This window comes from Anastrepha ludens, chromosome 3 (assembly GCF_028408465.1).
Source record: "Anastrepha ludens isolate Willacy chromosome 3, idAnaLude1.1, whole genome shotgun sequence".
NCBI classification, from domain to species: domain Eukaryota; kingdom Metazoa; phylum Arthropoda; class Insecta; order Diptera; family Tephritidae; genus Anastrepha; species Anastrepha ludens.
Genome location: NC_071499.1, coordinates 3,172,636 through 3,187,095, shown reverse-complemented (window position 1 = coordinate 3,187,095; position 14,460 = coordinate 3,172,636). Strand labels below are relative to the sequence as shown.

The window sequence follows — 14,460 nt, the reverse complement described above, 5'->3', positions numbered from 1 at the left end:
AATTCCAGCCGAGAGGCCCAATTTTCGACCACTTTTTGCAGCAATTGGGGCCGTATGTCAGCAATAACGCGCCGAATATTCTCTTCCAAGATGTCAATCGTCTCGGGCTTATCTGCGTAGACAAGCGACTTCACATAGCCCCACAAGAAATAGTCCAGCGGTGTTATATCGCACGATGTTGGAGGCCACGCCACAGGTCCACGGCGCGAGATAATGCGCTCACCAAAAGTTTCCTTCAATAAATCGATTGTTGCGTTGGCTGTATGGCATGTAGCGCAGTCTTGTTGGAACCAAAGGTCGTCCACATCAACATCGTCCAATTCAGGCACGAAAAAGTCATTCATCATGGCCCTATAGCGCTCTCCATTGACTGTAACATTACGGCCGGCTTCATTTTTAAAGAAATATGGACCAATGATTCCCTCTGCCCATAGAGCACACCAAACAGTGACTTTTTGAGGATGTAACGGCGTCTCAGCAATGACTTGTGGATTACGTTCACTCCAAATGCGACAATTTTACTTATTGACATACCCATTCAACCAAAAGTGAGCTTCATCGCTGAAAAAAATTTTCTTCGATGCGTCGCGCGAACCGAACCATTATTTTCGTAATAAATTTGCACGATTTGCAAACGTTGTTCAGGTGTAAGTCTATTCATTATGAAATGGCAAACCAAACTGAGCATAAATCAAGTGACAGCTGTCAAAAAGACCATCTACGAAAAAAGTAGTGCCAACTTGAAAACCTAACCTCTAAAAAAACACCCTTTATTTCGAATCACACGTAATAAATACACCTACCACTACTCCGCTACATCCTTCTCTGCAATCTCTTATTATAGTACTAATAGCTTCAATTCCGTATGGACGTTTTTACAGTTAGAATATATGTATGTATGTAAGTATTTTATTAAATAACACAAAAATGCTTTGTTTTTAGCGGGTGATCCAAACTCCTGGCGACTGGGCAGAATCGATGAGACTGATCATGAGACGGCTGTGTGAGTGTAGCATATATGGTGTAGGTGTAAATATCTTTATTACGCGCAGAAAGTGAAGCGAAGCCAAGTAAGGAGTATTACCCAGATTATGATGAAGGAGGGTTAGCGATAGTGCGCCGCCGTACTGTAAGCGTATGTGTGTACAGCATCTATGGCATCAATGCCAATAGTTGAGTAACTGCTATTTTGCGAGAGCGAGTGGAATTTCTTTCCGAGTATTATTAGACTTTAAGAAAATTATCTCATTCATTGCACTGTTAGAGTTGTTTTATACAAAAAACAACAGAATGGTAATTATACATATTATTTGTAAAAAGAAGAAAATCTAAGTCTAAGGCGAAAAGATATAAAAATATGTATATTACATACATATTTGCAATCGTTAGCGGAAGGTGGCATACATAAATGGGGAGATATTGTCCTTTCTGTCTATGTTCATATTTGTATCTAATAGAAAATGATTGTGTTAGATATTTAAAAGTTTTTTTTTTTTTGTAAATTAGTTTGAACGCAGCTACATATGTATGTATGTATGTACAAAAAATACATATGTATAAACGATTTACACTGGCAAATTATAAAAAAATGCAATTTTTAATGTACGATTTCCCAGCAATTGTACGTATTTGTATTTGTTAAAATAAGTTATGTATATCCACAAGTTTATATGTATACATATGCATGTACACATGGTATGTAAATAGGTGAATATGCGTGTAAATTTCATTTAATCAAGCCAAAGTTTATACAATACCAACTACCATCAATGATAATACGCTTCTTTTTGTTTCTGGTCGTTACAAATAGTTTTCCCAGAGAATGTAGAAGCCATCTCAAAATAAATTGTGAAAGGTGAAAAAAAATTGTTTTTGTTTTGATAAGTATGCAGATTTGACTCCCATATTGTTGTTGTTGTTGTAGCAACATATGCATATACGGGGAATGCTGCTGAAGTGGCATTCCTTGGTCGGATATAAATCCGGTTTGTTCCGGTAACTGTCGTGGGAATGTTGACCACCAGATCTTCTGTTATGGTGTGCAAAGAATTCATGAGGATATTTATTGACTGTATCTTAGTTCGAAATGTACCTTTTCTTTTACTTGTAAACTTTAAAGCCGTTTTCCCCGAAAATTTGTTTTTTTGAGCTATGACGACAAACTTTTTGAAATATCAATGCTAGATATTACACGACAGGGTAACGACAGTAACAACTGATGGCCGGCCTTCGTTACTAGCGCTGCAATTTCAAAACTTTTATAAATAACTTATTATATAAGTTAAATAAAAAACAAAAACAAAAAAAAAATATGTAATGTAAAAGTGCTTTTATGACATTCTTTCACAAGATCAGGATTTTTGATAGGTTTTTTGTAAAATGTAGGGCAGCAATCTAAATTAAATTTCATTATTAGCATAGCAAACAATTTTTCAACTCTTAAAGAGAATTAGAAAGTTGGAATGTATTTATTGTTTTTTTGTTTGTAGTCTAAATATAATAAAGGAGTTAAAAGATAAAATTTGAAATTTACCTTATATTTGTGGAGTTAAAAGATAAAATTTGAAATTTACCTTATATTTTTTTTGCATGAGGGTCGCTTGAAAAGCCTGTGCAAAGTCAGAGCGAGGGCACTACTGGCGCGTATCGAGGTTATGTTTAGTTAGTAGCATCTCTTGGAAGAACACACATCAAATTTCAGCTAGATCGGTATACTTCTTTGTGTTTGGCATTCGTTTGAATCGAGGAAGTCAAGTGATTTCCTTTTTCCATCATGACAACGCAACCAGCTCTCGTCTCAGCAGTTGTGGTCACAAAATTCATGGAAATAGGATTACAATTCGTTTTACATCCCGATTATTCTCCAGGTTGTTCCCCAATTTGAAGAATTGGCTGCTGGGAAAAATATTTTATTCAACCGAGGTGGTGATTGCAGAAACGAATTGCTATTTTTCAGAGTTGGACAAATCCTTTATTCGGAATTATAAGGCTAAAGGAAGGGCCAATATTTCTATTATATTTCATTACAACGAATTATTTGTCATAATTTAGTATTTAATACTGTTTATTTTTTAGCCCAATGCGTAATTAAGCTGAACTCATTTTTACGAAATGCACAAAACAATCCATATAGGTTTGTTTCAACTTGACATTTTTTTTTGTGAATTTCATTTAACACATAAATATAATATGTGCTTAAATGGATGCATATTTTTTGTTGAAAATGTTTGTGTGCCTATAGCAGTACAATTCAGTGCACTTGATAAACTCGCCTTCCTGCTTATTTTTCAATATGGACTATTTATCAAGTGTTTGGTATTCTGTAACAAAAATAAAAAGTTCTTTTTTTGATAAATTTTCAAGATGACAAATTGACAAATAAACGAATCAATTAACTTTTAAAGCAGCTTCAGACATTTCAGAATTGTGCTAAATTGTATACACTAATTAGTGAAATCTAATCAAGAAAGTTTTATATACCACCTTTCTGTAGAGCTAGGTTAAGTTAGGTTTGGCAGCCGCATCGCACCTAGAGACAACGATGCCACTTAGACCACGAAATGGGTCCGTTGTGAGCCACGTGGGCTGGGCTACATGCCCCTCTCCGTATTGAACCATCCTGAGCTTTTGATAAAGCGTAAAAGGTTGTTGATACCTAAAGTGTATAGATTATCTAAATACGTTAAGAAGTAGGATCTTAAATATCGGTTGCTGCTTCTGGCTAGAGCTGGGCATGTGCAAAAAAGGTGTTGAATTGTTTCCAACTACTCCGCATTTCTGCAGATACGACAGAAATCATGCGTGTAAACGCCTAATCTCCTTTCATGATTTCCTATGAGACAATGTCCTGTGAGGGCCCCTACTAATAAGGTCCTAATAGACTTCAAACTCAATTTTATAATACTCTTGGACAGACGTAGATTTAGCCATGTAGACTTGGCCATGTTTGCCTAGCAATTTCACAGGTGTTAACGCTAGTCCATCTTTGATTTGCAGAACTGATTCTGTAGAGCTAAAAAACAAGACTCTTGAATAAAAATAAAGAATTTATATGGCTTATTATAAAAAAACGAAAAATGAAAACATTTATTAACTTTTATTATAAAGAAAAACTTTTAATCATCTGAAATTTTTTGTATTTTATCCTAGGAATGAAAATTATATAGGAGTCAAAACGCTGCAACTACCGATGCGTAGCTCGATCGTGTTTTTTGATTTTATATGTATTTAGTATGTAGATAAACCGCACAGTCCGAGACTGTTGGCCGCCTTAGTAATACGTATTATAACATTTATACAATTATTTTTCCTTACCTACGTTTATTTGCTCCCTCTTGGAAAGATGTTTGCGCAAAGTGTTGTCCCTTACGTGCAGTAAGCATGAAGACATTTTTATAGAAGTAATGAATTTCAACTATAAAGCCCAGAATTTCTAAAATAAATGTATGCCTATCTCTATTACCGGAGTTGATCGATTCCGAGCTCCTTTTATAGTTGACCTTATAAAAAGTTAGCAATCAGTTAAACGGGCTTTTTTAATACATTAGAAATACTCCTAGGCTAGAATTTCCAAAAAGTCGTCGTTATAGCCTAAAAAAAGTAAAATTAATTCTTTTCGAAAGCCGTAGCCTTAGGCGAAAAAATAGTTCTGAACATTTTGCTTTCGTTTATCAGATTAATATGGTGAAATGCCTTATTTGTTGTCGTAACTTAATTAAAAAAGAAATATGAAAAAAAAACCCAAAGCCCTCGGACGTATACCTCACCGAGTATTTCTACTTGTATTAATAAAAAACAAGTTTCTGAACATTCTCGCTGCAGCTTTTCTTGGAAAATATTTATATAGAATTTTGGTAGCTCATGTTTTTATAGGGCCCCGAAAATAAAGAATGCTGTTTTAACTTTAAACTATTTTATTAAATTATTTCAAACTTAATTCAATAGCTTTAGATTAAATTATTATCTGGGTTAAATAATAACAAGTCTATATGTATTATGAAAAGAGGGAAACAAATTGATCTTTGAATTAAAACCAATATCAATTGCTTAATGCACCTCTGCGTTTTGTCAAAGTCTCAACAATATAACGTTCAATGCGTAGGTATGTGAAAATTTTCTAAATTTGTTGATCTTTCGCAAGTTAATTTTTCTCTAGAAGTGCCTTATTTCGATTCATCATCATTTTGCGAACTTTCCTTTATATGCCTATATATTTATATATGTATGTATGTATGTACAGATGTATCTCGTAAAACAAAGGCTTTTCATTTGGTGCATCTGCTTTTGCCGTTTAGATTCGACTAAGGCCCTTACAGTTAAATGCAATTAAACAGGAATGCCACATTTGAAAATGCCTTCCGCTCTTTTGCCGTTTCAAATTCGGACCAAGATAAAGGGTTAAGTATTATTATATAGTTACTTTGTCAATATTTTCATGTTTCGTATATGTTCCAAATAACAATCTGGTGAGTGTATCATAACTGTATAGCAAAGCGTTATTTGTATAATTAACACTTACACACTCATGCATACGGTATTTTGGTATTTGTATGTGTGTGCCAAGAGAAATGAATCCTGAGTGATTTTCTTCAATGCACTATATACGTAATAGTATTTTACTATTAAGCCAATGCTATTCAACTAATTATATTTTATTATACAACCTTTAAAATTACCGTTTTTACGTGTAAGATTATGCGAGCAGATAAAAATAAGTAGCTAATAAATGAATAATTAATTGTGTTAATATTTGTATACAATGTCTGTAAATGTCATTACAAGTGTGTGTAAAATGGAGAACAGAAATACATGCATAAATCGATAAATTATAATTATAATTATTTATTCAAAATCTTGTTTGTTTTTAGGCAAAAATTAAGCGAATTAAAAACTAAGTACAATAAAAGATTTAAAACCAATTATGATTTTTCATTCAAATCAGTATCAGAAAATAATTATTAGAGATTCCGACAGATTTGAAAATTCGACAAGATTTGAATATCTTTTAACGAAAGTTGCTGGGGTGGTACTCCTTGGTCAGATATAAATCTGGGTCGTTCCGGCAACGTAGAACCGACTGTGGTGGGAACATTACAAACAGGATTGCTGTGAATTTAGTATAGGAGGTGCTGGACCCAATGCAGGTAAGAAGTGATAAATATTGGGAAGGTAATGGGTTACCTTTGGATAAGTGTCATTAATTTCATTGCCGCTCTTGAGTTCAGCGTAAGAAATCAATGAAATTCCATTTGGCGGTTGGAGGTGCCTCGAACAATAGTGGGGATGGGAAAGACAATAATTTATCCTCCCATGATTAGATGTTTCATATCGAGATATTATGGGTCAGATCTTCAGTCCTTGTAAAAGAGTGGAGTGCTCAATGTCTACCAGTACGTTGTGTAACTGACGGTATCAAAGCCTTGGGAGTTTTGGTTAAGTCCAGTATTTTCACCTCCAGGGAATAAGTAGATGTCAGGAGATACGGCTCTCCTTAGTTGGCGGGATTCCCAGAATTCATTAATGCGGCCACTTTTGCTAAGAGCCAGAAATAAGAAGGTTGGGGGAATGTACGAAAAATAGCGTTATGCTATTCCCTAAGCACCGGTGCTGCTAGATGCGATGAAGTACTAGATAGTGTTCAGAGATTTTAGCAGGGTTATTGCGGCACTCCTTGGTCGAGATCTATCCAATCACACAAATACGCAAGACAGATTAAAAAAAAGAAAACATATGTCACATCGAATCGACAATTGCAGTTCTTTAAATAAATTATGGATTAAAACTTGGATTTGTATCCAAAAATTGAGATGTACGAATGGACGGCCTATCAACAGGATATAAATGACACCCATCAAGTACTAATTAACATCTTGTTACACTCTCGCTTCATAAATACCCTTATCGGAGACCAACCATTACTCAACGCAAACAGAGATGGGGTTGTCTCGTGAAACCCACATAACGCCTCCACAACGTTCCGGATTTTGTGGTATGATAAACTCCCAAGATCCCAATAAATCTTAGTCGGACTTCTGCTGAGGCTGCTACAGTAAAAATTGATATGGGGAACATATATTCGGAAGCATTTATTCATGTCGAATAAACTTTACAGTAGATTGACGAATATATGTAAATAGCATTACACTATATTTATCAAACAAATCATTCTCTGCATCAAACCTGACTACGTTACTCGTATTGCACTTTCTATTATAACAATTAACCTCTCAAACTAGTATTCGAGAACTGTTCCGTTATGGAAACCATTTGCAGTAACAATACGAAACTTTTGTCATAGCAGCAGTAGAAACTTCTGGAGCTACACTTTCACATTGGCATCATGTCCAAGCGATACCTCTTTTCGTGGGGAACAGCTAAGACCAGGCAATTTTGATGCGTTTGGTTGCTATGCTCAAGTATTCGTCCGTAAGAGGGTTTAAATGCTTGTAATCATGCGATCTCTTTTCACAGGATATGCTCCTTCCTGCTTTAGTTTTACTAAATCTATCGCTTGATATTTGAATGAACTCAGTTCCATCTACATCCATAGGCAAATCGGCAATACATTCATTGGCTTTGTTGATTGGCTCTTTGCCGGTTTTCCCCTCCAAGCCTTTGAACTCCGGCTGCATTTTAGTTTTGCGATGACTTTCCCGGCGTGCCAAAGGTAGAGCAAACGATTTGTAGATACGTACAAGTTCATCGTGTGGCATTTCCCGCAGGTTGGGTATGTTTAGTTGACGCTGTAAGAAATTTTGGCAAAAAATATATTATGACTTGGTTATTCCCAGAAATGAGCCTCACCTCAATTAAAATGTTTAACAACTGTTCGTGCGTTAATAGTTCTGCAAACATATAATCCATGTTGTTGGATGCCACTCAATATAAATGCGTAAATACGGTTAAAATAAATTTTATTCTTGATGTTCGATTTGATCTCCATTCATGCACGCATAGTTGCCAACTTCTTGCTTTAAGCACTAGTTTTAGTGGAAATCAAAGCGCCCAATTACAAACTTGGTTCCTGTCATTGCCAGAGTCAAATGCAGAAGTTGAAAGAGTTTTCAGTGCAATGAATACTTTTAAAAGCAAAACTCATAACCGTTTTTTCCTTCTTAAATCAAATGCATTATTTTTATACATAAAAAACGGATAAAAAGAAAAAATTGTTGTGGCGATAATAATTTATCCAGGCACTTGAACAGGTAATCGCGGACAAAAACAACGAGAACAATGTATTTCGTTCTAAGTTTTGGGCATAGAATGTCAAATTCGATTAAAAAATTACTGTTTAGAGTAATAAAAATAAACAAATATTTACAATTTAAAAACCAAATAAATAGAAAAAAATCAAATCAGTTGCTCTATTGATACTACCTGTTCAATGTGCCTTGAACATACCAAATAATATTGTATAAATTGCTACATCGATAGTAAATACGTTTATAAAAATTCTATGAGGCAGTAGTCCGTTAGCCGTAGCACATACATCGTGTGGCGAATACAACCAACAATTCTATGTTTTGTGCAAAGGTGTCCTATGACCCAAGTGAAGCGGTAATCTGCAAAAGATATTATTTGCGCAAATAATATTGAAGAAAACACCCAAAGTTGAATTTCATAGCTTGGCGGGATAAATTTCGTATGGGAAATCTTGCCTTTTAATTATGGATTGGGAGTTAAGCACGAAAAAGCAGATTATCTACTTATATGGTAAACGGAAAGCCGTTCCATTCGCATAATTAAGGGGGAACGCCACTGTGAAAATTAAAAAAAATCGATTTTTTTTTGCATAAATTGTTAGTATAACTACTCAAGAAAATGTGGTAAAAATTTTAAAGCGATATTCGCTTTACTCCCGATTCTATGTGCACTTAAGTGAGCGCCCGTCGATTCGGCTCCGTAGCGCTTTCGATACGATGCTTTATTTCAAACGCGTTTTTCTCCAAACGACTTTTTTTAATACGGGGGCAACGATTTCTCGAAGACTAATGTACCGATTTTAATTTTTTTTTTCAAAATTTTTGTTATCGCATTGGCTATCGTTGTACGTAGCCGATTTTCAAAATTTTGAAAATAACTATTTTTTTGGGCCTGTTGAAAATCAAAAAAATGGTGAAAAACACACATCGAAATTGAAATCTCCACCATTTTTTCAAAAAACAAAAAAAAAAAACGGCTACTTACAACGATAGCCACTATTGTGTATATTAATACAAGTTTTGGCTTTTGGAGTTCAGATAATTATTCATTGTTGTGTCGCTGCGTCCAGATACGCCATTTTTTTTAACTCGTTACGTTTATTTACATAAATTTGCAAATTTTCAATAGTTTTTAATAAAAATTTACATCAACACAGTTTAATACACATATAATAAATTGCCTTTTGTCCGATCCTCGAATAATCATTCCTACTTACAAAAACAAATTCCCAAAAATCTACTATTTTTTGACCTCCCACGGCGGCGTTCCCCTTTAATCGGGTAAGCTAAATCGAGTGTGTCGGAACACTTATATGATATTTCTTTTCTCGCACTATTGTCACGTCTTGTTAACCATCCGCGAGAGCTACAAAATTTTCATGATCATATGTCAGCATATTCGTAGGGTTACGTCCTATTATTAAATTAAAATAGTTTTAGGATACCTGTCTATTAAATAGATTTTAAAATCCAAATCAAATACCGCTATCAGAGTTTCATAAGTTTGATTGAATTTGCTTACCCCATTCTAATTACATTCAATGAAGGTAATCTGTCTTACCATGCTATGTCATATTAAAATATAGTGGGGACTAAGTGTAAAGTGTAAGCACTGAAACTGACAACTAGCAGATGAGATTTGACAGCCACTACTCAGAGTTAATGTTCGCTTTTGTTTTGTTGTTGGTTGCTTTATATTGCTTTTCTTTGCATTGCTTTTACGACACATTAGACATATATTGCGTGAATATTTTAATAATTAATACTAATTCAAAATGTTTAGAAAGTAAGTTTAGTGTTTAATGAGACCATTCCTAAAATTCAGTTATTTCAATTGTCGATATTACAGATTTGAAGAAAAGGAAAGTGTTTCATCGCTTCAACAACTGAAATCTTCTGTCCAGAAGGGTATTCGTGCGAAATTGTTGGAAACGTATCCATTGTTGGAAACACACATTGACTTGATACTACCAAAAAAAGATTCGTACCGCATCGCTAAATGGTTACTATTATTTGTATACAAATGAAATGGTTTTAACTTTTTAATTACTTTTTAGCCACGATCATATTGAACTTTTAGTCACAGGGAGCGGCGAAATAGCGTTCTTCCGGCATCGCGAGGGTCAGTGGATGCCGACTTTGCGATTACTACACAAGTTTCCATATTTTGTAACTATGCAACAAGTAGATAAGGGTGCCATTCGATTTGTGTTAAGTGGTGCTAATATAATGTGTCCCGGCCTCACGTCGCCTGGCGCACAAATGACACCCTCCGATAAAGGAGCTGTTGTGGCAATAATGGCCGAAGGCAAAGAACATGCATTGGCCATTGGCATCACCACTTTGTCTACTGAAGAAATGTAAATTACAGCCTAGTGGTCTGTATGCTTATTAACTATATGTTTTTGTTTTACAGCTCGAAAGTTAACAAGGGCGTAGGAGTGGAAAATTGCCATTACCTTAATGATGGACTATGGAAAATGAAAGTTATAAAGTAAAAATCATAAAATATTAATCCGCATGATTGCAATAGCTAGTCTGAAAGAGCTATATTTAAATGTCTAAATGATTTTTGTATTATAATACATCTATTTCTTTAGCTTATTGAATAAACATTAATTTTAAAGATATTTAATAATATGTTGTGTAGAAATATTTATAAATATGGATTATACAATTTGAAAATACTCAAGCGTTCTTAAGGCGCTATTTTGTGGCGAAGTACGTGAGCAATAACAATGCCTTAGAATACTTTCCGTGAAATGAGGACACGTATGCGTAGTTTTAATTTCACTTTACAATTAACTTGTTTATTCTTAAAATTTTTTTATTCTTCTACCGATTCTTCGGTTTGTTGTGTTTTATAATAGCACGTATGGATAAGCAGATAAGTAAGAATCGTTGCTGCATCTTTTCAATTATATGCCAAAATATGCGCGGGTCGAATCCAAGACCGATTGCTGGTGTGCTGCGTCACCAATTAGCGTCGTTGTTGCTGTTGTTGGTTTTGTATTAGTTTACAAAGCCAATTATCGCCCCAAGTTTATTACTTACTTATTTTTGTTTAGTTTTTGCTTACATACAAATTGATATTCATTTAAATAATGTAGTGTGGTTTCTTGAGGTTAATAATGTAATATCTTTAGCATGCCAAATCAAATGACGTATAAATTGTATAGGGCCATTTTCAACGGCGATTTGAAGGTGACTTTCGCAACAAATCAATTTCTTTGACCGGTCTGTGGAGGAGTCAGTTGTGGGTTAAGGCGTTCCAAAATAAAGGTAAAAAGAGAAAATGCAATAGTAAAGTGGTTTTCCTATGATTTCGTCCTGGTGAACCAACTGGTAAATTGTTGAGAAAATCATGAAAATCTGCGGAGCGGTATGTGAGACTTATGCCATAGCCCAGAAATTGAGCAAAAATTATAAAACTCAGTTTTACCTCTTCTTTGTTTCCTTTTCTTTATCCCCTTCTTTTTTACTGTTTCCATCCTTTTCCTTTTATTTACCTTTCTGGTTGAATTTTTGTCCCTATCTTAATCTTCATTACTTTATCTGTACGCATCCCTATTTTTATTTTTAACTTCAGCACTGTGCTTTTCTTCAGCTATATATTCATCATTACCTTTGTTCTTGTATTAATCATAATCCAAATTTTATTCCTTAAACCCTGCCTTTTCAGTCAGTATAATATTAAAGCATACATTTAGGAGTCATCCCATATATACAGGTTCTAGCATTTGTAACTATTTTTGTGTGAATTTTTTTGCCTTTTACATCAAAATATATTTAATTTTTATACCTTAGAAATATGAATATGAATAGTTTATCAGTAAAAGGGATGTAAAGAAAACATGTTTGCCTATTTATATATAATATATTAGCATGTTCCCTGTGTTATTCCAAATACTTCATGTTGCCCTTGCAGACCCACCAGGTTCAGACTGAAAATCTATATTTTATGAAGAATCTAAATCCAATTGTGCGTCGGGAAGGCTGTCATCAATATTTGATGAGACATATTCAAAGCCAGTACCAAGGCTTACCTCGGCCTCTTCTCGAGTGCGATCTCCATAAAAAACACTAGGTTTCACTGATTAATCTCTATACGCCATCCTTAGGGTGTCGACGCTAATCTTCTTTTGGGCTTCGGTATTCAATTTCTATTAGTTTATTTATTTATTTATTTATTTATACAAATAGTACATAGTAAGACTAAGGTCTTTTGATAGTACTTCAACAATATTATAAAACAAACTGGAATGTTTTTAACATACAAGTTTCTTAATCTAAATTTTACACCAGTTCATTTACAAATCAATCCAATATATTTAACTTAACTATAATAATAAGAAGAAAAAAATAAAATAAAAATAAAAATAGCAGTATGAAAAGAAAAGAAGGATTTAGAAAAGAAAAAGAAAAAAACAAAAATAGTACAAGTAATTAGAGAATGTAAAGAGAAATGTAATGCGCTACTTTAATGCAATCAAACACTTTTAAAATAATTATAGACTTGTGCCCTGAAGTTAGATCTGTTAAGTCCAGCCTTCACAGTGTCGGGTAATGAGTTCCACACTTTAATAGCGTTAATGAAAAATAATCTAGATGATGGTAGGTAATTAAATTTTGGAACGATGAATTTGTTGTGTCTGCGAGACCTTACTGGTATCAACTTCTCTGTCAGATAGGGAGGAGACCTGAATAATATAAGTTTGCACAAAAATATGCAATTCCTAGCAGATAAATAGCTATTAAGGCAACAGCCTAGTAGCCTTGATCTGAAGGCAGAGATATGGTCATATCTGCCAATCCCATATACATACCGCGTGGCGTTATTAAACGCCACATTAAGTTTATGGCAAGATGTGGAGTCGAGTTTGCTGTATACCACCTCAGAGTAGGTGATGAGAGGCATAATTAGCTGGAGAACTAATTTGCGCCTCGTTTTCTCTGGAGTGAATGTTGCGGAGACACACAGCTTTCGCAATGTAGCGTAAATATTCCCCACAACCCTATTTATATGGTCAGCACAGGTAAGTTTTGTGTTAAGAATAAACCCCAAATTTTTTACCTTATCCATAAAGGTAAGGGAACTTGTACCTATCCACAATTTAGGGATATTGTCAACATGCACACCACTATTACATATAGGTAAGACATATGACTTTGACGCGTTCAGACATAATGAGTTATCGTTAGCCCATACAGAAATAGCAGACAAATCACTGTTTATTTTGAAACATAAATCTTCAACGAGACCAATACGACTGGACAAGTACAATTGTATATCATCAGCATACGCATGGACATTCACGTACTGACAAACGGTAAAAACATCATTGACAAAAAGACTGAATAAAAGTGGACCAAGAATAGACCCTTGCGGAACACCAGTTTGTACGTATCTTGACTGAGATGTTAATTTACTGGTCTTGACCTTCTGCGTTCTGTCACTAAGGTAGCTGGCCATGAGCTTCACCGCACTGTCTTTGAAGCCGAAATAGTGTTTAAGCTTCAAACATAATAATTTGTGATTCACTGAGTCAAATGCTTTAGAAAAGTCAAGTAAACAAAGTAGAGTCAAGTCTCCGTTGTCAAAACTAATTCTAATGTCGTCCATTATTTTAACCATTGCAGTCGAGCAACTGTGACTTTGTTTAAAGCCAGATTGTAGTGGAGAGAGTAGACGATTGTTCTGTACAAATGATGAAATTTGCGTGGCCATCAAGTTTTCGCAAACTTTGGAAAATGCGGGCAGTATGCTGATAGGTCTATAGTCACCAGCGTAAATAGCATTTGTCTTTTTTGCGACTGGGAAAACTATAGCCTTTTTCCATGCTGCTGGGAAACATGAACTAGTCAAGCAATGGTTTATTATATGGGTAAGGGGCCCTATTATATATTGTATGACTATACGGACGAATTTTAGCGAGATGCCATCATCGCCTACAACATTAGACTTTATTTTGGATAAAGCTTTCAGGACATCTACCTCACTAACGGTCAAAAATTGAAACTGTTCTTTTAGAGTAGCACAAAGTGAGGACTCTTTTAAAATAGGAGCACAATTTGTTTTCTTACCAACACTAATGAAGTAGTCATTGAGTTCATCAAGGTCAATCTCACATTCGGAACTTTCCTTGCCATGGATTTTAAATTTTTTTAGGTTGCGCCACAGTTCTCTTGTTGGAAGTGACGGATCAAGTTTTGAGTAACTGTACCAACGTTTCGCTTGTCGTATTATTGCAGTGGTTTC

The 14,460-nt window shown here is 34.7% G+C and overlaps 3 protein-coding genes across 4 annotated transcripts in view; 2 read left to right on the top strand and 1 right to left on the bottom strand.

The window, feature by feature from the left end:
• The window catches only part of LOC128856850 (blood vessel epicardial substance), a 67,694-nt gene extending 61,791 nt beyond the window's left edge, over positions 1 to 5,903 (top strand). For both annotated transcript variants that reach the window (XM_054092260.1, XM_054092258.1), the window contains one exon: positions 943 to 5,903. In XM_054092260.1, coding sequence (XP_053948235.1) covers positions 943 to 1,007 — 65 coding nt within the window. In that variant the 3' untranslated portion in view covers positions 1,008 to 5,903. The remainder of the gene's footprint in view (positions 1 to 942) is intronic.
• A 173-nt stretch (positions 5,904 to 6,076) lies between these two features.
• On the bottom strand, positions 6,077 to 7,995 carry LOC128856853 (uncharacterized). Its single transcript, XM_054092264.1, has 2 exons — positions 7,804 to 7,995; positions 6,077 to 7,742 (listed from the first exon to the last, which is right to left on the bottom strand). The coding sequence occupies exons 1-2, from the start codon at positions 7,861 to 7,863 to the stop codon at positions 7,374 to 7,376; spliced, it is 429 nt and encodes a 142-aa protein (XP_053948239.1). The 5' UTR covers positions 7,864 to 7,995; the 3' UTR covers positions 6,077 to 7,373.
• Positions 7,996 to 9,878: 1,883 nt separating this feature from the next.
• Positions 9,879 to 10,841, top strand: LOC128859396 (malignant T-cell-amplified sequence 1 homolog). The gene is made up of 4 exons (XM_054096428.1): positions 9,879 to 9,987; positions 10,051 to 10,203; positions 10,259 to 10,561; positions 10,618 to 10,841. The coding sequence occupies exons 1-4, from the start codon at positions 9,977 to 9,979 to the stop codon at positions 10,697 to 10,699; spliced, it is 549 nt and encodes a 182-aa protein (XP_053952403.1). The 5' UTR covers positions 9,879 to 9,976; the 3' UTR covers positions 10,700 to 10,841.
• Positions 10,842 to 14,460: the final 3,619 nt, after the last annotated feature.

Excerpts from the sequence above, each read along its gene's own strand:
- LOC128859396 (XM_054096428.1), top strand. Across the intron at positions 10,204-10,258 it reads TCGTACCGCATCGCTAAATG|CCACGATCATATTGAACTTT; the intron begins GTTACTATTATT and ends ATTACTTTTTAG. Across the intron at positions 10,562-10,617 it reads ACTTTGTCTACTGAAGAAAT|CTCGAAAGTTAACAAGGGCG; the intron begins GTAAATTACAGC and ends TTTGTTTTACAG.
- LOC128856853 (XM_054092264.1), bottom strand. The coding sequence starts at position 7,863 with ATGGATTATATGTTTGCAGAACTATTAACGCACGAACAGTTGTTAAAC. Across the intron at positions 7,743-7,803 it reads TGTTAAACATTTTAATTGAG|CGTCAACTAAACATACCCAA; the intron begins GTGAGGCTCATT and ends AATTTCTTACAG.